Source organism: Oreochromis niloticus, linkage group LG3, assembly GCF_001858045.2.
Source record: "Oreochromis niloticus isolate F11D_XX linkage group LG3, O_niloticus_UMD_NMBU, whole genome shotgun sequence".
NCBI classification, from domain to species: Eukaryota; Metazoa; Chordata; class Actinopteri; order Cichliformes; family Cichlidae; genus Oreochromis; species Oreochromis niloticus.
Genome location: NC_031967.2, coordinates 32,168,364 through 32,194,959, shown reverse-complemented (window position 1 = coordinate 32,194,959; position 26,596 = coordinate 32,168,364). Strand labels below are relative to the sequence as shown.

Below are 26,596 nucleotides of genomic sequence, written 5' to 3'. Positions count from 1 at the left end.
TAGTTTTACCCAGTTTAGGTTTTCCTGTTAGTGTCAGCCGCCTTCTCTGTTTGTTTATTCCACTGTTAATAAATTCTCACCTGCACTTGAGCTGCCGCTGCCTGGTCCTAATTTATTTCCACACGGCTTGCACCCGCAAACCGTGACAGTAAGAGATGTAAACATCACAGCAGATGTGTCACGGTACTGGGTCACGGACCCAGTCCTTTTTGTTTATTGGTGAACTGACAGTTCAGATTATTATTAGGAGTTATGGTTCTCTGGTTACGGTACATCCCTGGATTGTGGTTTCTGTTTTTTATCAACTCTGTGCTTCAGGTTCCTATGTTTCCTTTTTCTTTTCTTTTTTTTGTAGTGTGTAAAGTGTAAACAGCAGTAAATACTAAATATTGAATGTTGTTGTGCAGCTCGCAGGACGGACAGCGCACAATGTGCCTTGAAGTAGCAGTCAAGAAAGGTGTAGTTTATGTCTATGAACTGTGAACACCCGTGTGCACACCTGTGTGGATCAGCGCGCTCGTATTCAAAAGGTTTCCCCATGTAACGGTCTGCTAGATGGTGTAGAGAGCCATAGCCCCGTCCCCCAGGGCATGAAGCAGGCATGGAGGAGATCCAGGCTCCAGACATCCAGAGGCCCCAGAGTGCGAGAGCCCAAGGAGGACCACCAGAGGGGCATCCGTGCCACCCTCCTGGGAAGAGCTGAGGAGAGCCCAAGACAAGGGGTCACCCAGTAGCCACGGAGCAGAAACCAGAGGGGGCTGCACTGGCGTGCCCACCGGCTCTACCGGCAGCCAGCTGTGCCAGAGTGAACCAAGCAGCAGGCCCAGAGGCCGGAGGCCCGAGGGCCCCCTACGCCCCGGAAGAGGCCTGACCGAGCAACAGTTGCCAGGCCCTGCCAAGTAGCCACCGGGAGTGAGCTGGTACATACCTGAGCGCCCAGCCCCGGACACCAAGAACCACCAACCCACCGACCCCTGAGGGCATCAGTCACTGGTAGGGAGTGTGGTGAGGGGAGATAGGCCTCCACACTTTGGAGGGCCTGGGAATTCCCAGAGAGGTGGAGTCTAAGACCCGACCTGACATATAGACACAGACAAACAGGCACACACAGACACAAACATGCTTTCCCACCCTCATGCACACATATACAAATACTCAGCATTCACCCAACGTAAGGATAGACATAAATGGATATGTACACACAATCCCACTCCCCAAACATACTGTATACCCTGGGTCCAGGTATCCACGCCCCCAGAGGGAGAAACGGCACCTAGACCCAGGAGATGTTACCCTTTCCCCCGCAGTGGAGGCAAGCAGACCGCCCCAGGCTCCACAGCAGCAGGGAGGCCCCGCATCCCAGATCCCAAATGAACAGCCAACACCTCCTCACAGCCCCCCTGCCCAGGAGAGAACGGGGGTGTGTGAAGACCCCAAACCTCCCTCCTCTCACTCATGTGTAGTGTTCCTGAAGGTTGTTCTAAAGTGCATTTGAAACACAGGAGGGCATGGTGCTGCTGCCAGAGAACAGCAGGTGTTAGCACGGGCCCTCCCGAGAAACCCTCAAAGTCTACATGGATTTAAAATTGAGAGGTGGGCACCGGCGCCAGTAGTGGAGTTGAATACACAGACTGCCCTATATGTATGTGTTATGAAAGTGTGAGTAATGTGGATGCCTAAGTTGTAGAATAAAATTGAAGGGGACGGGGACGGGGGGGGGGTGACACACCCTGGTGACACACCCGCACCCCAAGGCCCTACCTGTGTGGGCTTACTGGGGCCAGCCCCCACGCCTGCCCTGGATCCACTCAGGGGCAGCCAGGCTACCAGGCCAGTAACCTACATCCGCCAGCATAGACCCTCCCCCAGCCCTGCTGCACACAGCCACGAGGAGAACACCCTCTAAGAGCAACCAGAGGTTGCTCTCAGAGGATGTACTTCCTGAGACAACTGGGGAAGTACAGTCTTCCACAGGAGCTGCTGATCCAGTTCTACACTGCAGTCATTGAGTCTGTCCTGTGCTTCTCCATCACAGTCTGGTATGGTGCAGCCACTAAACAGGACAGGTGGAGACTGCAGCGGACTGTACGGGCAGCAGAAAGGATCATCGGCGCCCCCCTGCCCTCCATCCACGATCTGTACCTTTCCTCTACTCCCTCTTCACCCACGACTGCAGATGGTTAATGATGGTTCCAACACCATCATTAAGTTTGCAGATGACACCACGGTGATTGGCCTCATCAGTGACAACGATGAGACCGCCTACAGAAAGGAGGTGGATCGTCTGGCTGAGTGGTGCGACACAAACAACCTGCTGCTTAACACCGAGAAGACTAAGGAGCTCATCGTGGACTACAGGAGGAATGCTGACCCACATCCACCCATCCACATTAAGGGGACGGCTGTGGAGCGTGTGAGCAGCTTCAAGTTCCTGGGAGTCCACATCTCCGAGGATCTCATCTGGACGACCAACTGCTCCAAGCTGGTCAAGAAGGCTCACCAGCGCCTCTTCTTCTTGAGGACTCTGAGGAAGAACCACCTGTCCTCAGACATCCTGGTGAACTTCTATCGTTGCACCATCGAGAGCATCCTGACCAACTGTATAACAGTCTGGTATGGGAACTGCTCTGCCTCGGACCGGAAGGCGTTGCAGAGGGTCGTGAAAACTGCCCAACGCATCGCCGGAGCACCACTTCCTGCCATAAAGGACATCTACAGGAAGCGGTGTCTGAAAAGGGCTGGGAAAATCATCAAAGACCCCAGTCACCCATCACATAGACTCTTCACCCTCCTGCCCTCTGGGAGGCGCTACAGGAGCCTCCGGACTAAGACCACCAGGTACCGGAACAGCTTCTTCCCCACAGCTGTCAGACTCCTGAACTCTGCCTCCTGACATCTGACCCACATTAAACTCATGGACTGAACATACACACACCCACAACCACCTACACACACACACAATGGACAACTGTACCCTCATACACACAGTAATAACATGGACTGAACCACCACTCACAACCACTAGCACTTTATATAGCGTCTGTAGAAATTATCCACATATCTCACTTATCTTAACTGCACTACTGTATAGTTCTGTGTAAATAATCATTCTGTACATATGATAATTTTTAATCCTACAACTGTTCATAACTTGCATAGTTCACATTTCTGTATAACTGTATATCTCATATTTCTGTATAGTTTTTTATTTCATATTTCTGTATAGTTTTTCATATTTATATCCTGTTCATAGCCTGTACATAACTTGTACTCACTACAGCCTGTACATACTTATAGTTATAGAATATTCATAACACACTTCACACCATGTACATTATAACATACCATAATAGACCCATTTCTGTAATATACTTACATATCAAGGAAGATGCTCCCAGGGGGTTCCCCAGGAGCATCTTCCTTGGGGGCTCAATCCGGGGTAGCGGTCATGGCCAATTAGGGGCTCTGTTGGCTCTTAGGTGACGGTTTCCTCGTGGCTGCGTGCAGCGGGGCTAGGGGAGGGTCTGTGCTGACGGACGTGGGTTACTGACCTGGTAGCCTGGCTGCCCCTGGGTGGGTCCGGGATGGGCGTGAGGTTCTGGGGCACTCTGTCTCTGGGCTGGGGCCCTGGCCAAGCCTCAGGGGCTTGGGTCCTGGTTGGTGTGTTGCCGGGTTGTGGGCGGGTGGGTGTATGGGGCCCAGTCCTGGCGCGGGGTGCCGCCTGTGCATCGAACCACCTGGGGGCTCTTCAACTGGTGGGGGAGGTTGTCAAATCCTGCAGGAGATTTCCTCTCTTCAGGAACTCTCTCTGCAGGAGGGGAGATACAGGAGAGTGGAGGAAGATCTCAGCCTGGGCGTCTATTGTCTTGTGTAGTCTGGAAGATGAGTGGATGATGGGGTGGGTGCAGTTTTCTCTGTGGTGGGGTCGGGTGGACTGTCCCGGGCTCTGTGGGGCTGGGCGGCGTTGCTGCACTGGGCCCCGGTCCGGATGGGCCTGGGCCCCCTTTCCCTGGCGGGTTGCAGAGTATGGGGTGCCTACTGGGGTCAGCGGGGGAGCTGGCCCCAGGGAGGGGTCACTTGCCCCTCCCTTCCTTCCCTCCCATCTCCAGCTGCCTCCCTCTTCCCGCTCCACCACAATCACCCACACATGCAGGGCCTTGGGGTAGGGGTGTGTCACCAGGGTGCAGAGGAGACATCCCCCCCCTCTGTCCCCTTCTGGCTGCCTCTGCCTCAATTTTATCCCACAACTTAGACATTCACATTACTCACACTCTCATTACACATACATATAGGATCTTGGGGGTGGGCACGCTACACGGATTCCAAATTACCATCAGGGTGTACACCTCACCCCTGGCGTCGTTGCCCACCTCTCAATTTTAAATACACGTAGACATTGAGGGCTAGCAGGAGGGGCTATACGCTTACCTGCTGCTTTGGCAGGTAGCTCCATGCCCTCCTGGGTTTTAAATGCACCTTAGAACACACATACATCAACACTACATATGAGCGGGTGGAGGGAGGTTTGGAGTCTTCCTACACCCCCGTTCTCTGCGGCCTGCTGGAGCGGGGGGGCTAGGAGGAGGAGTTGGCCGTCCGACTGGGGTCTGGAATGTGGGCCTCCCTGCTGCTGCGGAGTCGGGGCAGTCTGCTTCTCCCCACCGCAGGGAAAAGGGTAACATCACCTGGGTCTGGGCGCAGTTTCCCCCTCCAGGGGCAAGGGTACCTAGACCCGGGGCTTAGAGTACGCTTGGGGAGTGTGATTGTGTGTACAGCGTCTCTTTATGTCCGTCTCCACGTTGGGTGAGTGTTGAGTAATTGTATATGAGAGCATGAGGATGGGAATAGATGTTTGTATCTGTGTGTGCCTGTTTGTCTGTGTCTATATGTCAGGTTGGGTATCAGACGCCACCTCTCTGGGGACATCTCAGGCCCTCCAAGGTTTGGAGGCCCATCTCCCCCACCACTTCCCCTGCCGGTGGCAGACGCCCTCAGACATCGGTGCGTTGGTGGTTCTTTGTGTCCGGGGGTGGGCGCCCAGGTACCCACCGGCTCACTCCTTGGCGGCTGCTTATCGGGGCCTGGAGCCTGGGGCTCGCTCGGGCCACTTCGGGGATGGGTGCCCTCGGCCTCTCGGCCCGGGGCTCGGTCACTCAGGCACAGCTGGCTGCCGGCGGAGCTCACGGGCACGTCACTGCAACCCCCCCCCGGCTTCTGCTCCGCGGCTGCTGAGTGACCCCTCATCTGGGACTCTCCTCAGCTCTTTCTGGGATAGTGGCGCGGCTGCCCCTCTGTTGGTCTTCCTTGGTCTCTTGTGTTCTGGGGGCCTCTGGATGTCTGGAGTTTTGATCTCCTCCATACCTGCTTCATGCCCTGGAGGATGGGGCAGTGGCCCCCCACACCCTCTAGCAGATCATTACATGAAGGAACCTTTTAAAAACAAGCGCGTTCATGCTCACAGGTGCACACACGGGTGATCACACACACAAACTACACCCTTTTTGGCTCCTACCTCAAAGCACACTGTGCGCTGTCGATCTCACGTGCTGCACAATAATGTTTAATATTTAGTATTTACTGTCATATTCCCATATATCATTGTGATGTTGTTTATTACTCTCGTTTTCTTCTGCTTGCTTTCTTTTTTTCTTAACAGGTGATCCAGGTGATCGATATATGTATTTTTTGTCTGCTTATTCTGTTGGTTTTTGGTTTTTGCCCTTCTCCCCCGTCCCTCTTCTCAGCTGTTTTTCTTTCCCTCTTTCTTTCTCCCCTTTTCTTTCCACCAGTCAAGTCTGTCCCGTATTCAGCAAGTGAAAATAAAATAAACAATAAAAGGTGAATCAAATGGACCATTACGGCAAGGCTGGGATGGTCCATTTGGTAAAGTAAATCCGTTGGGCATCTTTCTTCGCCTTTAGACAATAATTCTGATGGCAAAAGAACCAAACGGGACAGGTTAAAAAAAAAAAAAAAAAAAATATACTTACATATCTATATTATTGCTAATATATATTGTAATATATCTATATCATGGCTAAAGCACTTCTGGATGGATGCAAACTGCATTTCGTTGCCCTGTACCTGTGACATGTGCAATGACAATAAAGTTGAATTCTATTCTATTCTATTCTATTCTAAATACTCTGCAGTAGGTCACAAACGGAAGAATATCACAAATAAACATATGAACATTACCTGATGCTGCTGAAGTGAAGCAGAGGAATTTTACAGAGGTTTATTAGAGACACAGTTGAACGTTTTGCACTTTGGCATAATTTTAAAAAGTTTACATTTCTTTGGTTTTTAACAACCCACTCCTATGCAGTATGTTCCATATAAAAAAGTGTTGTCACCTGAACAGATGACACCAACATCATAAGAATGTCCATAGTAGTTGTAGTAGTTTCCCCATCCAGTGTGTTGACATTCAGTCAGAGAACTTTCATTTCCTGAACAGCTCACACCACTGAGCCAGACCTGTCCAGTTCCTGCACCAAATTTAGATGATTGAGGAACTTCCAGTGCCGACCCACAGTCTAACTGTCTGCAAACCACCTCAGCATCGTTTAAGTCCCAGTTATAATCAGAAACTGTTCCCCAGGTGTTATTGTAAAAGATTTCAACTCTGCCAGAGCATCGAGTCGATCCAGATCCAGTTAATCTGATTGTGGATTCACCTGAAAAAGCAAACCATAAAAAACCTAAAAATTACATACAGTAGGCTATAGCAACTGTTTTCTTTTTTTTTTTTTTTTACTTTCTTAACCCATTTATTGCAGAAAAATCCTTTGTATACTTTTTTCTTTCTACTAAAAAGACATCCTTAGCCTTAAGTTCCACTGAATTATTTTTTAAGGAAACTAAAATTACACCGTAGCACCAAAAAATTACATGAAAATTGCAAGGTTAAATTTAGAAGATTGCACACTAAGTCACTGGCTGTATTAGAAAATGTAAGTGATGGTGGCATTTCTGTCTTGTTATCAAATATGTAAAAAAGACAATTAAACATGAAACTTGATGAATTTGTAAATTGTAACAATGTTTTTTTTTGCTCACCAGGCAGCTGTGAGTGACAACCTGAAAAGTGGAAAAAGACAAAACCAGTTTAGAGCAGAAGATGTGTTGCACTTGTGAGAAATCAAATATGTGAAACTTAACAGTAAAGTCTTTTTTCATAATTCTTAAATCAAAATATTTTTCACAAAAAATCAAAATCTGACAAACTCCATTTAATTTTAAACTGCTACCCTGGCATATCTGATAGGAATTTGGCACTCATAGTTTTTCTCACCACCCATTACAAAAAATTGCACTTAATAATATATTATTTAATAACTGAATACTGTTGAGATTAAATTATTTGAAGTACCTCAATTCTATGCTTTGGATTAACTAAAATACCATATAACCATATAGTGTAGTATTAAGTAGACACAGCCCTGAAAAATAAAGGCATTAGACTATGTGTCCTTGGGGGGTAGATTCTCACCCACGCTTGCCTGGGGGGAAAAAGTAGATAACAGGGCTCCATCTTCTAGTGGAAAGTTACTGAAGCACTGTTGTTTAGACTAGAATGAGAGAGCTAGTAATAACTGTTAGGGGCACACCACCATTTTGAGATCTGCTACACTGTCATGCAGGACGCATCTCCCTTCTAGAAGTAATTGTGTAAGAGAATAAAGTGTGAAATTGTCTACTGAGCAGTGTTTTGTCTTCCATCAGATGCCTATGATGAATCAACAGAACTTGGTGAAATGTTGATATTTAACAATTGGGAGCTCGTCCGGGATTCTAATACTAGGCTAAGGAAGACAGATTGGGCGGTTTGGGGGGTCAACCAGCAAAGCAAACAGAGACCCTCATTCTCATTTGAAAATAAAGGTAAGCGCCACCTGTTAAATCAAAGCTTGCTTGTTGGAGCTTATCTAAATTGTCTGTTCGCTAAGTTGATGGAATTATCGGTGTCAATTTGCTGCAGTAGACAAAGAGGCGATGTGTGATCTGTCCCAGTGTGTTAGAGCAACTAAATTGTGGGTGTAATAAGCCGAGTAAAACTAATTGGCTGTTGTGGATAGCGACTGAAAAGAGTAAGTGTAATTATCCTTAGGCGTGGTGGCTCCACTCGCTTTGGATGTGAGGCGAGACCCATGGAACGGGAACTAGGGTGGCAACCTGGGCAGGTGTGGACCCCCGAACATCTAAATCGAGGTGAGGGATCCTCGTCACAGTTGACGGCCTCCACAAGAGCAGTCCAAAGTTTCTCTGCTGGCCAGATTCCGTGCGGGGAGCGGGGAGCTTGTGCAGCGCCGTTAGATTGTGTGTGAATGTGAAAGAGCGAAAGGTCACGTCTGGATTGAAATTGAGTAGTTAAATTCGCCATGGTTGACAGCATGTATGAGAGTGGGCCCGAGTTCTTTCGCTGGTTGGATCCCAAGCTAAGATCGTTGGCCCAGTCTAGTGCCTCTAGACTGTGTGTGTGTGTATAAAAAAGAAAAGTTAAAATTTCCTACAGTTGGCAGTCTGCTTGACAGTGGGGCTAAGTTCTTTTGCCGGTTAGATTCCGAGCTGAGATAGCCCGTTTTCGTGCCTAGAGACTGTGCAGGTCAATTTTGGGTTAGGAAATTAGGCTTAAAGTTGAAACTTGCGTCTAAAACCGTGTGTTTGGGTGTGTGCAGAGTGAGACGCACTCTGCAATAGTGTGTGAGCACTACAATAGTGCGGAGCAAGAGAATTTTGTTAACAACTGCAGGTTGATGTCTGCTGGCCATAAAGTGTAAAATTGACTGTGGCTGTTTAAATTAAAAGGACTTTAAGAGTCTCATATGTTGTGACCTGTCTCACAGAAAAATGAGTTATTTTGTATCGTTAAATAGCAGCTTCACTGAGAAAAGAGGCGGGTTGAATTGGCATAGTAGATCTCCGCAGCTGTGTGTGTGTGTGTGTGTGTGTGTGGAATAGAATGTGACAGGTATCGTGTCACATTCTAGGAGAGGAGAAGTGTTTCTCAGAGTGGAGTGAGCCAGCCTGAGAGAAGGAGGAAGAGCAAACGGCCCAACTCAGAGGGGAGGAGCTGAGTGTAAGGTGGAACCAAGGAGGAGCTAGGAGAAGCAGTCTGTGTGACTGCACGGGGAAAAGTGCCTAAACCAGAGAGTCAAGAGCAAATTTGTGCATAATTCATAATTACTGATAGTGAACTTTATTTTATTCATAAGGTTAGTTAGTAGAGTTGCCAACCGTCCCGTAAAAAACTGAATCGTCCCGCTTTCAGAGAAAATATTATGCATTTCGTACTGAGCTGAAAAGGAACAAAGTTTGTCCCGGACTTCAGCTAGAATGTAAAAAGACACAAAGCTGGAGTTATTCTGTGTCTTTACACTGTCAGCTGCGTCTTCTTCTCTCATTCTCCCCCCCTCCCTCTCCTGTTGCTACTTCAATCATGAAACTGATCAATGATCAGCTGATCGGCTTTTCTGACACAAGTTCCGTCTCTCGTTTGTTTATTGCCCACTTTGCGCCAGAAAGAAGAAACCAGCGGATGTCGCGCTAAACAACAGCAGCACGTTTAAGCTTGATCAGCTGTTGTTAGAATTTATTTAATATTAATTTCTAGTATCAGCTGATGTTTGCTGGAGCCACAGCTGCAAAAGCTGCTGGTCATGATGTCGGTTTGGATATGTGGTGAGAGGGAAACATAAAGATGAAACCAGGAGATGTTCTTACTGAATCATCAGGGCTGAACAGGTGATGGAGAAACAGGTTTACCTTTTAGGTGACATGAATGAGTTGAAGGGAAGTTATGAACTGTATCTGAGAGACAAATAACACCAGAATCCTTTTCTAAGTTGCTGACAGCTGGTAACTGTGGGCCAGGTAGGGCTAGAAGTCCCAGAGAGCAGCCATTTGGCTTTTCTACCTTTAAAACCCACAGTCGAGCCAAATGGCTGGTAGGCTTTTAGCTAATATCCTTAATCACCTGTGAACAGCTGCTTTTGTTATGTAAATAAGGTGGGGCCATGCTGAACCACTTGGAGTGGTTAGTTTCCTGAGCCACAAGGAAACTTGTGTTTCAGTTTGCCTTAGGGAGAAATCAACACACATGGGTGTATTTCCTTTGTTGCTGAGATTTATTGATAAAACAGTACAAAAAAAAACAGTACAAAAAAAACAACCATTTGCACACATATTTACAAATAACAATAAAAAGTGAGTGAGTGAGTACATTTCAACATTTTCAGCAATCACTCACAATCCTGGCACTGCCATGGTATCTGTAGTCTGCATTTACCCAGCCATATGAGAGTTAGCCAACTCTCTTGCAAGCTCCACCAGGAAGTCCACCCGTCTTTCCTGCATCCCGGTGCATGCTTGATACAGCACATGTGCATTCAGTGCTGCCATGTCAATCATGTTATAGAACACAGCAACTGGCCAGCGCCGTGTTCCTCTGCGGACCGTGTACTCCTGCACCATCTGGTCCATCACATCCACGCCACACTTTGTGGTGTTGTAAAGGGTGACAGTGTTTGGCTTCCTTTTGGTGGTGTTATCAGTCTGAACCACGCTGTGCATGCTGCTAAGAATATAGACTGTCTTCTTCCGTTTGGCCGCATACGCCGTCAGCGTGGCAGCAGAGGTTGAAAACACCTAAGAAATAAGATAAATTGTTATTTCCATAGCACTTTTACACACAATGAAACACATAAACATAGAACCACAAAAGACCTGCAGCCTACCTGAGTGGTGAATTCATTGCGATCTGTGTATCTAGCGGATTGAGGAATTTCCCGGCGAATCTTGTTGACTGTGCCAAGGATGGTGGTTTTCCGTCTAAGAAGTTTTTGCGCAAGTGAAAGCGATGTGAAGAAATTGTCCGTGGTAACATTTCTGCCCTTGTGTAGGAATGGTTCCATCAGCCTCATCACTACATTTTCGGACAGTCTCTGCCCACTGGGACGATTGGGGTCCTTGCCAAGATATGGGAGGACATTGCAAATGTACTTGGATTTTAGGTCGCAGGCCACCCAAAACTTGATCCCAAACTTGTCAGGTTTACTTGCAATATACTGCAGGAAACAGCACCGAGTCTTTGATGGGAAGAGCTGTTCATCAACGGTGATATGTAGACCAGGGTTGTAGCACGTGATGCAGTTGGTGACAAATGATCCCCACACACTGGAAATTGCAGCGAACTTATCAGTCTTTGCTCGATCACTGCGGGTGGACCTGTCATCAAAGCGTAGGTGTTGCATGATGTCTTGGAAGCAGTTACGCGGCATAGTTCCAATGATCTGTGGGTTTCCCAGGTTTGCTGACCAGCAGTCACGTAGTGATGGAACCCTAGTAACCTCCCGCAAGATGACAATTGAAATAAATGCCATTAGTTCAGGGAGGTCCATGAACCAATGAACATCCTCCGTTTGCCGTGCATGTTGAATAGTCCATTCTTGAATGCTATGAAGCATGTCAAGAGTGATGAAACACAGGAAGCTCTGAAGGCGACTCAAGATACTTTTCCTGGCCTTAGCCGTTGGCTCTCCATCTGCAGCATACGCTTCTATAGGGGTGAAAGGGAGACAGGTCCCCCCCCACCTGTTCTTCACGCCACACTGTGCCATCTTTCGCTGTCTCAGTCCCCAAACAAGCTCTGTTTTTAGGTTGAGAAGCAGTCTCCTCAACTGCAGTGTGAACAAATTCAAATTGTGAGCAATGGGAAGGTCAAACGAAATTGCAAATGCATGCATAGATACTAATTATAATTCCAGTATCTCCTCCTCTGTATCGGAATAATGTCTGAAATATCTTACTTACTACATCCACTTACTTGTTTGAAATGAAATAGGAAATGATATGAAATGAAATATCTTCCTAAATAAAAAGATACAACTAGAGTTAGGGTTACTAGCTAACCCTAATCCTGCTCTGCTTTTTTAGTATTTTTCACTTACTTGTTTGAAATGAAATAGGAAATAATATGAAATGAAACCTAACCTGAAGAGCTAGTAACCCTAACTCTAGTTAGATATTCTAGAGATACTGGAATTATAATTAGTATCTATGCATGCATTTGCAATTTCGTTTGACCTTCCCATTGCTCACAATTTGAATTTGTTCACACTGCAGTTGAGGAGACTGCTTCTCAACCTAAAAAGAGAGCTTGTTTGGGGACTGAGACAGCGAAAGATGGCACAGTGTGGCGTGAAGAACAGGTGGGGACCTGTCTCCCTTTCACCCCTATAGAAGCGTATGCTGCAGATGGAGAGCCAACGGCAAAGGCCAGGAAAAGTATCTTGAGTCACCTTCAGAGCTTCCTGTGTTTCATCACTCTTGACATGCTTCATAGCATTCAAGAATGGACTATTCAACATGCACGGCAAACGGAGGATGTTCATTGGTTCATGGACCTCCCTGAACTAATGGCATTTATTTCAATTGTCATCTTGCGGGGGGTTACTAGGGTTCCATCACTACGTGACTGCTGGTCAGCAAACCTGGGAAACCCACAGATCATTGGAACTATGCCGCGTAACCGCTTCCAAGACATCATGCAACACCTACGCTTTGATGACAGGTCCACCCGCAGTGATCGAGCAAAGACTGATAAGTTCGCTGCAATTTCCAGTGTGTGGGGATCATTTGTCACCAACTGCATCACGTGCTACAACCCTGGTCTACATATCACCGTTGATGAACAGCTCTTCCCATCAAAGACTCGGTGCTGTTTCCTGCAGTATATTGCAAGTAAACCTGACAAGTTTGGGATCAAGTTTTGGGTGGCCTGCGACCTAAAATCCAAGTACATTTGCAATGTCCTCCCATATCTTGGCAAGGACCCCAATCGTCCCAGTGGGCAGAGACTGTCCGAAAATGTAGTGATGAGGCTGATGGAACCATTCCTACACAAGGGCAGAAATGTTACCACGGACAATTTCTTCACATCGCTTTCACTTGCGCAAAAACTTCTTAGACGGAAAACCACCATCCTTGGCACAGTCAACAAGATTCGCCGGGAAATTCCTCAATCCGCTAGATACACAGATCGCAATGAATTCACCACTCAGGTAGGCTGCAGGTCTTTTGTGGTTCTATGTTTATGTGTTTCATTGTGTGTAAAAGTGCTATGGAAATAACAATTTATCTTATTTCTTAGGTGTTTTCAACCTCTGCTGCCACGCTGACAGCATATGCGGCCAAACGGAAGAAGACAGTCTATATTCTTAGCAGCATGCACAGCGTGGTTCAGACTGATAACACCACCAAAAGGAAGCCAAACACTGTCACCCTTTACAACACCACAAAGTGTGGCGTGGATGTGATGGACCAGATGGTGCAGGAGTACACGGTCTGCAGAGGAACACGGCGCTGGCCAGTTGCCATGTTCTATAACATGATTGACATGGCAGCACTGAATGCACATGTGCTGTATCAAGCATGCACCGGGACGCAGGAAAGACGGGTGGACTTCCTGGTGGAGCTTGCAAGAGAGTTGGCTAACTCTCATATGGCTGGGAAGAAGGCAAGAAAAGAACAGTTGCTTCGGACACAACCCTCCACACCTAGCCCTGGAAAAAGAGCCATGTGTCAGGTCAAACACAAATGCAAGAACAATCATGCCACTGTGCGATGTGTTCACTGCTACAGATACACATGTGGTAAATGCAGACTACAGATACCATGGCAGTGCCAGGATTGTGAGTGATTGAAATGTACTCACTCACTTTTTATTATTATCTGTAAATATGTGTACAAATGGTTGTTTTTGTAGAAATTTTTTTTGTTTTGTTTTTTTTGTACTGTTTTTATCAATAAATCTTTTGGAGATTTATTTTCCTGGATGAATGAGAATGCATCAAGACGAACACAAAATGAAGTTCACAGCTTTTAGCAGTTCCCCCTCCCCACACACAAACAAAGAGGCAGTTGGCAGTTAGAAATCAGCAATCATTCACACACCCCCACTCCCCTCCACAATTCTCAGGTAACGACCCAATTTACATATGAATTGATGCTAACAGACTAGCCAAGTTAGCTTCCACTTGGCTGACAGAGGGTTAGAAAAGCCTGGGACTTCTAGCCCTACCTGGCCCCCTGGCAAAACTTTGCTAGACCCGCCCCTGCACAGTTACCATACTATCAGGGAGAGGGGGGCACAAAGAAATACTTTTTTTTCTTATTCTCATTTAAAATGTCTAGCTTTAATAAATAATTATCTGAATCTTACCACTAGAGCTGGGCGATATAAGATTTTTTCATATCCCGATATGTTTTTTTCATTTCAGGCGATAATGATATATATCACGATATAAGCTAAATAACTATATTTGTCAGATTTAAATGTGCCGTTGCTCACAAGTAAAATGTGAAATAATTAGCAGCTTGTTTTGATTTAAATATTTATTTTCCATAATAAGTTCAACAGAGCAGATGTACTTAAGGAACATGAGACTTCAGTTTCAGATAAAGGCAAATATTGCAAACTACACAAAAGGTAGCCGCTAAAGCGTATCAGTTTCAAAATAGAACAAACAAAACAGACTACTAAATTGTCAATTCCACTTCGAAACAAAATATTAATTCTAAAAATAAATCTTAGTTTGTTTTACAGAAGAACAGACCAAATTGATGAACTTTTGTCAATATCAAATAAACTGAGAACTAAAAGGAAATTCTCAATCTCTCCTTGTTGTATAGCTTAGCTTTTCAAACAGTTTTAAACTAAAGATGCTAACAGAACATTCTTTAAATCGTAGGTGCACATCCAAGGTGCAACTACATATATGTATATATATGTATAAAACACCCAGCACGCCCCTGCGGGCGGTTTATCCTTCAAGCTCGGGTCCTCTACCAGAGGCCTGGGAGCTTGAGGGTCCTGCGCAGTATCTTAGCTGTTCCCAGGACTGCGCTCTTCTGGACAGAGATCTCCAATGTTGTTCCCGGGATCTGCTGGAGCCACTCGCCTAGCTTGGGAGTCACCGCACCTAGTGCTCCGATTACCACTGGGACCACCGTTACCTTCACCCTCCACATCCTCTCGAGCTCTTCTCTGAGCACTTGGTATTTCTCTAGCTTCTCGTGTTCCTCCTTTCTGATGTTGCTGTCATTCGGAACCGCTACATCGATCACTACGGCCGTCTTCTTCTGTTTGAACCAATCTGGTTCATCTCCAGCCTGTGTATAAACCTCTAGTACACAGAGAACCAGTAGTGAAACGCACAGTAAGGAAATGGTCGGCAGAGACTGAAGAGGCCCTGAGGGACTGTTTCCGTTCTACTGTGTGGGACAACTTCTGCAGCCCCCTGGAGGATGACCTCAACAGCATCACAGACTGCATTACAGATTACATGAACTTCTGTGTGGACAACACCGTACGCATCAAAAAGGTACGGTGTTTTTCTAACAACAAGCCATGGATAAATCCTGAAATTAAGGCTCTCCTCAAGGAGAAGAAGAGAGTCTTTAGATCTGGGGACAAACAGGAGCTGAGAGTTGTCCAGAAGAAGCTGAAATGGAAGATAAGGCAAGGAAAGGAAAACTACAGGAGGAAGATGGAAGAGCAGCTTCAACAGGACAACATCAGAGGGGTTTGAAACAGCCTGAAGACAATCTCAGGACAAAAACCAACCCCCCAGGCTGCAGGAGATTTGAGGTGGGTGAATGACCTAAATAAATATTTTAATAGGTTTGATCAACCACCCACCCCTCCCACAGCATCGTCCCCCTGCTGCAATCTCCTTCATCTTCAGGGACTGCCTGTCCTTCATCTCAGGACTTCACACCTCTCAGCTTCACACCTCCCAGCTCCCAGTCATTACACCCACCCCCGGCTTCTGTGGACTCACACCCCTCCCCCAAAATCCACTCTTTCTATCTCAGCACTTCAAGTGAGGAATGAGCTTCGCAAGATCAAGGTGCGGAAGGCTGCAGGTCCGGATGGCGTCAGCTCCAGGCTCCTGAGATGCTGCGCAGATGAACTGTGTGGCATCCTAGGTTATCTGTTCAACTTGAGCCTGTCACTGGGGAAAGTACCACAGCTGTGGAAGACCTCCTGTGTGGTACCGGTACCAAAGACCTCCCATCCCAAGGACCTCAGCAGCTACAGGACGGTAGCCCTGACATCGCATCTGATGAAGACCCTCGAGAGGTTGGTTCTAAACCATCTGCTCCCCCTGGTGAGGTCTTCATTGGATCCACTGCAGTTTGCTTACCAGCCTGGCATTGGAGGACGCCATCATCTACCTCCTGCATTGAGCTCTGACTCACCTGGAGAAGCCTGGAAGCACTGTGAGGATCATGTTCTTTGATTTCTCCAGTGCTTTTAACACCATCCAGCCACGACTTCTGAGAGACAAGCTGGAGCTATCGGGAGTGGACCACCACATGTCCCAGTGGATACTGGACTTCCTCGCAGAATGTCCACAGTATGTGAGGTCACAGGGCTGTGTCTCTGACACGCTGGTCTGCAGTACGGGGGCCCCACAGGGAACTGTGCTGGCACCGTTCCTCTTCACCCTCTACACTGCAGACTTCTCCATCAACTCCCCACGCTGCCACCTACAGAAGTTCTCTGACGACTCTGCCATAGTCGGCCTCATCACAGGTGAGGATGACTCAGAGTACAGACAGTGGACTCTGGACTTTGTTGACTGGTGTCAGCAGAACCACCTGCTGATCAACACCGGGAAAACAAAGGAGTTGGTGGTGGACTTCCGGAGACGCAGACCCACCACACTGACACCGGTGAACATCCAGGGAGTGGACATTGAGATAGTGGACTCTTATAGGTACCTGGGTGTTCACCTGAATAATAAACTGGACTGGAGCCACAACACTGATGCTCTTTACAGGAAGGGTCAGAGCAGACTCTACCTGCTGAGGCGGCTGAGGTCATTTGGAGTACAGGGAGCGCTTTTAAAGACCTTCTATGACTCTGTGGTGGCATCTGTCATTTTTTACAGTGTTGTATGTTGGAGCAGCAGTTTATCGGCAGCTGAGAGGAAGAGGTTGGATAAACTCATCAGGAAGGCCAGCTCTGTTCTGGGATGCACCCTGGACCCAGTGCAGGTGGTGGGAGACAGAAGGACTCTGGCCAAAATAACATCTCTGATGGACAGAGTCTCCCACCCCATGCATGTAACTGCAATAAGTTAATCAACCGATTCGCACTACAACCTGGTTTGCCTCTTACTTGTAGTTATTTTTATTTAATTTAATAACTGTACAGTACTCTGTATATAGTAACCATTGTCCTTAATGTAAATATTTAAGAAAAATTGTGTATGTTTTTGTTCTGTGTCCTGTTTGTTTGTATATGTGTCTTTTTGCCTGCTGTTACAACCAATGTTCCCTCTAATTTTTCATGTGTCTGAGCGAACACACAAACTCCCTGAGCGGTCCCTTGGACCACTGTGAGCGACATCAGACGTGTGCACTGTGGTCACACCAGCATCAAATCCATCCAAGTTACATGGTTTATTAAAATAATCAAATTACAGCATTTACATTTATAGAATAGAATAGAATTCAACTTTATTGTCATTGCACATGTCACAGGTACAGGGCAACGAAATGCAGTTTGCATCCATCCAGAAAGTGCTTTAGTCGTGATATAGATATATTACAATATAAATTAGCAATAATAGAGATGTGTAAGTATATTACAGAAATGGGTCTATTATGGTATGTTATAATGTACACAGTGTGAAGTATGTTATGAATATTCTATAACTATAAGTATGTACAGGCTGTAGTGAGTACAAGCTATGTACAGGCTATGAACAGGATATAAATATGAAATAAAAACTATACAGAAATCTGAGATATACAGTTATACAGAATGTGAACTATGTAAGTTATAAACAGTTGTGGGATTAAAAATTATCGTATGTACAGAATGATTATCTACACAGCACTATACAGTAGTGGTAAAGTGCTAGTGGTTGTGGGTGTGTGTATGTTCAGTCCATGAGTTTAACGTGGGTCAGATGTCAGGAGGCAGAGTTCAGGAGTCTGACAGCTGTGGGGAAGAAGCTGTTCCGGTACCTGGTGGTCTTAGTCCGGAGGCTCCTGTAGCGCCTCCCAGAGGGCAGGAGGGTGAAGAGTCTATGTGATGGGTGACTGGGGTCTCTGATGATTTTCCCAGCCCTTTTCAGACACCGCTTCCTGTAGATGTCCTTTATGGCAGGAAGTGGTGCTCCGGCGATGCGCTGGGCAGTTTTCACGACCCTCTGCAACGCCTTCCGGTCCGAGGCAGAGCAGTTCCCGTACCAGACTTTTATACAGTTGGTCAGGATGCTCTCGATGGTGCAACGATAGAAGTTCACCAGGATGTCTGAGGACAGGTGGTTCTTCCTCAGAGTCCTCAAGAAGAAGAGGCGCTGGTGAGCCTTCTTGACCAGCTTGGAGCAGTTGGTCGTCCAGGTGAGATCCTCGGAGATGTGGACTCCCAGGAACTTGAAGCTGCTCACACGCTCCACAGCCGTCCCCTTAATGTGGATGGGTGGATGTGGGTCAGCATTCCTCCTGTAGTCCACGATGAGCTCCTTAGTCTTCTCGGTGTTAAGCAGCAGGTTGTTTGTGTCGCACCACTCAGCCAGACGATCCACCTCCTCCCTGTAGGCGGCCTCGTCGTTGTCACTGATGAGGCCAATCACCGTGGTGTCATCTGCAAACTTAATGATGGTGTTGGAACCATCAGCAGGTCTGCAGTCGTGGGTGAAGAGGGAGTAGAGGAAAGGGCTCATCACACAGCCCTGTGGTACACCGGTGTTCATTGTGATTGTTGATGAGCAGCGGTTATCCAGTCGGACATGTTGGGGGCGGTTGGTCAGGAAGTCCAGTAACCATTTGCAGATGAGGGAACTGATGCCCAGGTCTGTCAGTTTCCTGATGAGTTGTGAGGGGTGGATTGTGTTGAATGCTGAACTGAAGTCTATAAACAGCATTCTGGCGTAGGTGTTGTTGTTGTCCAGGTGTGAGAGGACAGAGTGCAGTGCGATGGAGACTGCATCCTCTGTGCTCCTGTTCTGGCAGTATGCAAATTGGTGGGGTCCAGGGTGGGGGGAGACAGGATTTGAAGTGTGCTAAGACCAGCTGCTCTAAGCACTTAGTGATGATGGGGGTGAGGGCTACTGGGCGGTAGTCATTGAGGCTAGATGGGTTGAAGTTTTTGGGTATCGGGACGATACCCAAAAACCCCAAAAACTTAGACTACTTTTAATTAACTGCTTTAGCCCACTTACAATGAAAATTTAAAAAATCTTGTTCATGACCTGTGTAGTATGTTAACACTATTGGAAGTAAAAATAACTTGAATTCCAATTTTGAAAACACAACTTTCTTTTTTTTTTTTCATAAAGCTCTGACTTGTATTATGAGTCTGTGGTCTGGGAGAGAGTCCTGTAACTCTGTCTGCAAAATATAGTATATAATGACCAATGTTGGGCAATTAATTATATAGTTACTTCTTCAAAAAAGTAACTGAGTTATGCAAACAACAAAGTGTTTTGCAGCTGTTTACCTAAAAATGCAGCCAAGGCGTTTTTATAAATAAACATTTCAAACTATTTACAGAACAATCAGATGTTCTGCATCAAATCTGATGCCACACAAATTATTTGTGCCACTCCAAAAAATCATTTCTGTCCACTATGAGATAAAGGAGAACAACAGCCTGATACCTGCAGGCCTGACAACAGGAGATGTATCACTCCTGTAACACCTGTAACATTCAGCAGCCGCCTCATTGTTTTGACACACACAACAAAACTATTGACTACACTACACACTAACTACACAAGATTTGTGGTAAACATCTCAAATCTCTCACATCTCACAACCGCCGTCACTCCTAAAACTTCCCCCGGTTTCTTAACAACTAGATGCCATATCATTTTTTGATTGGTCGACATGGTACTTTTTCGGACAAATAAGAAAGTGAGAGGGGGTGGGGTTTGTTTTTGCTCAAAGGCTTTCGGGCGTTTTCCTTATAAAACGCCGTTTTTACCGTTTCTTCCCGCAGTAAATATAAACAATGATAGTATTCAGGAAGAAAACCAAACATTGCAGATATTTTTATCATAACTCTGGCCTATCAACACAATTTAAAAACTGGTATAAAGTCCACACTTGTTCCATCAATTGTTCCGTCAGTCCTGCTCACATCTCCAATGGTTCTACACGTTGTCATTAACGTGGCTTCACTCCACATCAGCCACGCCGCTTTGCTAGCTAAAACACCGGTGTCGGCACATCAGGACGCTGTCATAGCCTGTCAACGACGTTGATTAGCTGAATATATACGAATGTGAATCGCATCATTGGCTGGACTATGGGATAAGGTGGCATCGTTCTAATCCCATACGGGAGCAGCCAGTCACTTACTGACTAACACTGCAAAACAGAATTGTTAAAGTATTAATTTTAATTTCAATTCAGGTTAGATTTTTTTTGTGCGCAACGCAGATTTTCTGTGCGCAGAGACCGTGCCAGCAGTGCGCAATTGCGCACGTGCGCAGCTTAGAGGGAACATTGGTTACAACCAAATTTCCCCTTGTGGGACAATTAAAGGATTATTCTATTCTATTCTATTCTATTCTATTCTATTCTATTCTATTGTCTACTACCACTATGTCCGGTTGGTTAGCCACCACCATTTTGTCCGTCTGTATCTGGAAGTCCCACAGGATCTTAGCTCGGTCATTCTCCACCACCCTTGGGGGCATCTCCCATTTTGACCTCGGAACTTCCTGGCCATATTCGGCACAGATGTTTCTGTATACTATGCCGGCCACTTGGTTATGGCATTCCATATATGCCCTGCCTGCTAGCATCTTGCACCCTGCTGTTATGTGCTGGATTGTCTCAGGGGCATCTTTACACAGCCTGCACCTGGGGTCTTGCCTGGTGTGATAGACCCCAGCCTCTATGGATCTTGTGCTCAGAGCTTGTTCTTGTGCTGCCATGATTAGCGCCTCTGTGCTGTCTTTCAGTCCAGCTTTGTCCAGCCACTGGTAGGATTTCTGGATATCAGCCACCTCCTCTATCTGCCGGTGGTACATACCGTGCAGGGGCCTGTCCTTCCATGATGGTTCCTCGTTTCCCTCCTCTTTCTTGGGTTTCTGCTGCCTGAGGTATTCACTGAGCACTCGGTCAGTTGGGGCCATCTTCCCAATGTATTCTTGGATGTTCGTTGTCTCATCCTGGACTGTGGTGCTGACACTCACCAGTCCCTGGCCCCCTTCCTTGTGCTTAGCGTACAGCCTCAGGGTGCTGGACTTGGGGTGAAACCCTCCATGCATAGTAAGGAGCTTTCTTGTCTTTATGTCAGTGGCTTCTATCTCTTCCTTTGGCCAACTTATTATACCAGCTGGGTACCTGATCACGGGCAGGGCAAAGGTGTTGATAGCCCGGATCTTGTTCTTACCGTTCAGCTGACTCCTCAGGACTTGCCTGACCCTCTGCAGGTACTTGGTGGTTGCAGCTTTCCTAGCGGCCTCTTCACGGTTCCGATTCGCCTGCGCGATCCCCAGGTACTTGTAGCTGTTTTCTATGTCTGCAATGTTGCCTTCTGGTAGCTCGATCCCCTCAGTTCTGACTACCTTCCTTCTCTTTGTTATCATCCGACTACACTTCTCCAGCCCGAATGACATCCCGATGTCATTGCTGTATATCCTGGTAGTGTGGATCAGTGAATCGATGTCTCGTTCACTCTTGGCATACAGCTTGATGTCATCCATGTACAGGAGGTGGCTGAAAACTGCTCCATTCCATAGTCGGTATCCGTAGCCAGTCTTGTTAATGATCTCGCTGAGGGGGTTCAGGCCTATGCAGAACAGCAGTGGGGACAGAGCATCTCCTTGGTAGATCCCGCACTTGATGGTGACTTGTGCTATGGGCTTGGAGTTGGCCTCTAGTGTTGTATGCCACATCCCCATTGAGTTCCTGATGAAGGCTCTTAGGGTCCTGTTGATCTTGTACAATTCTAGGCATTCCAGTATCCATCTGTGGCGCATCGAGTCATAGGCCTTGTTGTAATCAATCCAGGCAGTGCACAGGTTGGTCAGCCTGGTCGTGCAGTCTCGGCTGACTGTTCTGTCTACCAGTAGCTAGTGTTTTGCACCTCTGGTATTCTTGCCAATCCCTTTCTGTGCCCCGCTCATGTGTTGACCCATGTGCCTGTTCATCTTAGCCGATATGATGCCTGACAGGAGCTTCCATGTAGTACTGAGGCAGGTTATTGGTTGGTAGTTGGATGGGACCGGTCCCTTCTTGGGGTCCTTGGGGATCAGGACCATCCGACCTTCGGTTAGCCATTCCGGGTGTCTCTCGTCAACTAGCAGCTGGTTCATTTGTGCTGCCAGATGCTCGTGGAGTGCAGTCAGCTTCTTCAGCCAGTAGGCGTGAACCATGTCGGGGCCTGGTGCTGTCCAACTCTTCATACTAGAGACCCTTTCTTGGATATCTGCCACTGTGATGGTTACTGGACCCTGTTCAGGGAGGTTGCTATGGTCTGCCCTCAGATCCACTAGCCACTGAGCATTGCCGTTATGGGTTGCGTCCTTCTCCCATATGCTCTTCCAGTATTGCTCCGTCTCCAGCCTTGGTGGTGCTGTTCTGTTATTGTTCCCTTGCCCCTGAGAGTACACCTTTGCTGGTTCTGTGGAGAACAGCTGGTTTATTCTCCTGCCTTCTATCTCTCTGGTGTACCTCCTCAAGCGGCTGGCCAAGGCTGTGAGTCATTGCTTGGCAGTTTCCAAGGCCGCAGGTATGGACAGCTTGCTGTACTTCTTAGGCATCTTCTTCATTGTCCCTTTCTGCAACTCCGATAGTTGGCTGACCTCCCTCCGTGCTGCCTTGATTTTAGCCTCTGGCCTCCTTCTCCATGGAGGGTACTGCCCCTTGTGGCTGTTCAACTTGTATCGTCCGTAGTGCTGCATTAACGTCATCTAGCAGACCTTCTGTATATATATATATATATATATATATATATATATATATATATATATAGATAGATAGATAGATAGATAGATAGATAGATAGATAAATATAGATATATATAACTTTAGTCTGACAAAAGCCTACAGGTTGCGGGACAGGAAGACAAGTCTATCCACTGCTTCAGGCTTTAAAGCGGCCCTGTGGCAAGTCACAATATTACCCCCTGTACTAAATACCCTCTCAGAGGGGCTGCTGATTGTGGGGATGCACAGGTAGCGCTTTGCCTTTGCTTTGAACATTCTTTTGCGCGCTACTCTGTTTTTTGTCAGACTTCAAATAGCCGAAATACCTCCACACTACGGAACTTCTCTGGCCCTTCCTTTCGACAATCTCTCTGGCAATCTCCAGTGTGGAACCGTCATCTGTGTTCTCTTCGGTAACCTGGTCACCCAAGCTCTCAGTTGATTTTTCTCTAGTCGCAACACTCATTTCTTCATTACACGGCCCGGCGGCTGGCTGCTTCCCAAACAAATAAACATGTGCGGCTTGGCACTTGTGCTGTACGTAACAAGTCACATGACGTGACGCTGCGGCTGTGATTGGTTCGGCTCTGCGCTCCTTAATTTGGATTGGCTGTTTTTTTTGGGTTTTTTTAATAGAGGAAGGCTACATCCACACGTACACGGGTATTTTTGAAAACTGAGATTTTCCGTTTTTGTTTTTAAAAGAAAATCCCGTCCACACCTATAAGCCAAAAAAAAGGAAAACGCTGCTAGTAACATGCCAAAGCAGCATGTGGCGATATATATTGCTAACCGTGTAGAAATGTTGGCCAATCAGAAGTCTATAAGCCTGGGTGGGAAAGAGCAAACAAAGATAGCGCATAGAAGCAGAACTGCGTCCTCTGTGTGGAGGGACAGAAACCGTGTGTGTATATGTAAGCATCTAAACACTGCAGAGAGTAAAATTAACAGTAATGGTATTTTGTCTTAGTCCGCCATTGTAGAAATTTATTTCACCGAAAAAATAACCTGGCGCACAGTGTGACGTCAAAAAAGGCGCACACCTTTGACGCTGCGTTTTCTCCGTTTTCCTCGTCCATGGATAAATGCAAAAACTGAGTTTTCAAAAATCTCCACCATGGCAGGAGTTTTTAAAAATCTCAGTTTTCAGTGACTGAAAACGCCGTTTACGTGTGGACGGAAGGTGCAAACGCATAGAAAAATCTGCGTTTTCAAAAATAAGCTACGGTTGTAGCCACAGCTGCCCTGGGGCAGACTGACAGAAGCGAGGCTGCCATATCGTGCCATCGGCCCCTCTGGCCAGCACTGCCTGTTATGGTAGCGAGAGTTCTAGACCCTACATCATATTGTCTTATTAGGAGTGGAAGCTTTTATGGTTCATTTGGTGAGAGGAAAATAGTTTATGTTTGGGCGTGTCCTGAAATAGGCTTAATAGTTTATATATAACAGTGCACTTAGAAGGACCTGTCAGGCATCAGTCCTCCGGTGGTGATGTCTTGTTGATGATTGAATAATCATCTCTATTTCTCTCTATCGCTCTCTTTCTCTTTTAAGCAGGCCTGCAAGATTGGAATTAACAGCGCTGTAAAACATTTTCTTGAGAGCAAATATAAGGTGAGCTTCTCCAAATTACAGTGGGCTTTGGAGAAAGTTATCTATGTGGGACACGATTAGATGGTAAGTCCCAGCCTAAAAGGATTGCAGTCAGTCCAGTCTAAAATCATAAAGAATTGTTTTTTTCTTTTAAAAATTATGACGTCATCTTGCTATTAATGGATACTCAAATATGTTGCGCGTGAGACTCCAATATCAGCAATATCTGGTATGGGTGCGTGTGAATGAATGCGTGTGACTGGACTGTGATGGACTGACAATGTGGACTAAAGTTTTGACAGACTTGAAAATTGAGATTAAAGACTGGACTTATTTTAGGATTAGTCATTTCCAATGCCTAATTCACCCCTAGTGGTAAAATGAATATGTGTAGGTGTGTTTTCAGTAGGAGCTTAAGTATTACTTAAGTAATAATTTATAGTAAAAAATGGTAAATGGCCTGTATTTGTATAGCGCTTTACTTAGTCCCTAAGGACTCCAAAGCACTTTACACGTTTAGTCATCCACCCATTCACACACCCATTCACACACTGGTGATGGCAAGCTACATTGTAGCCACAGCTGCCGTGGGGCGCACTGACAGAGGCGAGGCTGCCAGACACTGGCGCCACCGGGCCCTCTGACCACCACCAGTAGGCAGAGGGCTCGGTGGCCTGACTGTTTTAGGTCAGTCTATCCAGTATTGTATTAATAATTATCTTAATAATATTCTGATGGCCTCAGGTCAACAATTATTTTATTTTATATATATTATGCATTTGTTAATAAAAACTTGTAATTGTGACAGATTTACAGTGAGCTCATTCTCACTCTCTTGTCAAACTGTTTCACAGACAAAGTGTGCTTTGTCCTTGGTTCTGTGACACTCCAAAGGTGAGACTTGTCTGATCACTAACATGTCTCATGGAGATAATTACAGCAGCATTTACAAAGAGAAAAAGTTATTTCGATTTTTGAATTGTAAGCTCAAAAGAATTTGTACCACCTCCAGGTTTACTGTTGGATCATACACCAGCGCCAGCACCATAAATCATTTGTGTTAACAACAGTATTACAAACTTCAGTTTCATTATTGTGATAGCTATCCAAAAAATGTAGAGATGCACATCATCATTAACCATATTACAAATACCATTTCCAACTACACAATAACACAACAGATCATGTTAATAGTTAATCAACAAATTGTTAACAGGATGACAAAATAAAATAATCTTCCCATGTTTAATTAGGAATTAATTAAGCTAGGAAATGTCAATTAAGTATTTATTAAATCTGCACTGCTAGTGATCACTTGTCAGTATGAACACTGCAAAATATAACCTGCAATACTAACCTGAAATCCTAAACTCCACAAATACAACCTTCTTTAAGTAAAGAAGAAACTGGCTAAATGGAGTCAAACAAATATCATATTCTCAGGTGTCTTCTCAGTGTGAACATTTGCGTATCGTTTCAGATTTTAAACAGTCAATAAGTTTAACTAATTTACTTTTATAATATTATAATATTAGAAGATGATTATGATGATGATGATGATGATTATTATTATGACTGTATTTAAAGAAAAACCTTTTAGAATAGTTAACATTTATACTTTTAATTAATCCTAATTAAACTAGTTAATGAGAAAAAAATAAGTGAAGAAAAATCCTCACCTTTGCAAAAGAGTATGATCAACAAATTAAACCAGCACACGAGCTGTTGTAGAGCCATTGCCGACTACACCTCTTTCACATTGTCTCAAACTTTAAATCCCCAGAAAACTTGCTCCACCCATGGGGACATTCTTTACTCCTAAACCATTATTAGCGTCATGAGAAAAAGGTCAAACACAATGGTCTTCGTACCTGTATAGTATGGTGAAAGAATGCATTCACTGTGATGTTGTGTAGCCAGTTGGACCACATTTCTACACAAAGCTCCTCAACAGATTGTAGTCTTTAAAACGATTGTTAAAATGATTGTTTTTACTATTGTTGATGTTGTTTTGTTTTTTAAAGCAGGTTTGCTTTTGT

At 45.8% G+C, this 26,596-nt stretch overlaps 1 protein-coding gene across 19 annotated transcripts in view; it reads right to left on the bottom strand.

Annotated features, from left to right (window-relative positions):
• Positions 1-26,295, bottom strand: part of LOC102078007 (uncharacterized) — a 130,204-nt gene extending 103,909 nt beyond the window's left edge. For all 19 annotated transcript variants that reach the window (XM_025899501.1, XM_025899519.1, XM_025899517.1 and 16 more), the window contains exons 1-3: positions 26,237-26,295; positions 7,063-7,083; positions 6,357-6,680 (exon numbers count right to left, since the gene is read on the bottom strand). In XM_025899501.1, the coding sequence (XP_025755286.1) occupies positions 6,357-6,680; positions 7,063-7,083; positions 26,237-26,294 (403 nt within the window). In that variant the 5' untranslated portion in view covers position 26,295. The remainder of the gene's footprint in view (positions 1-6,356; positions 6,681-7,062; positions 7,084-26,236) is intronic.
• Between the last annotated feature and the right edge of the window lie 301 nt (positions 26,296-26,596).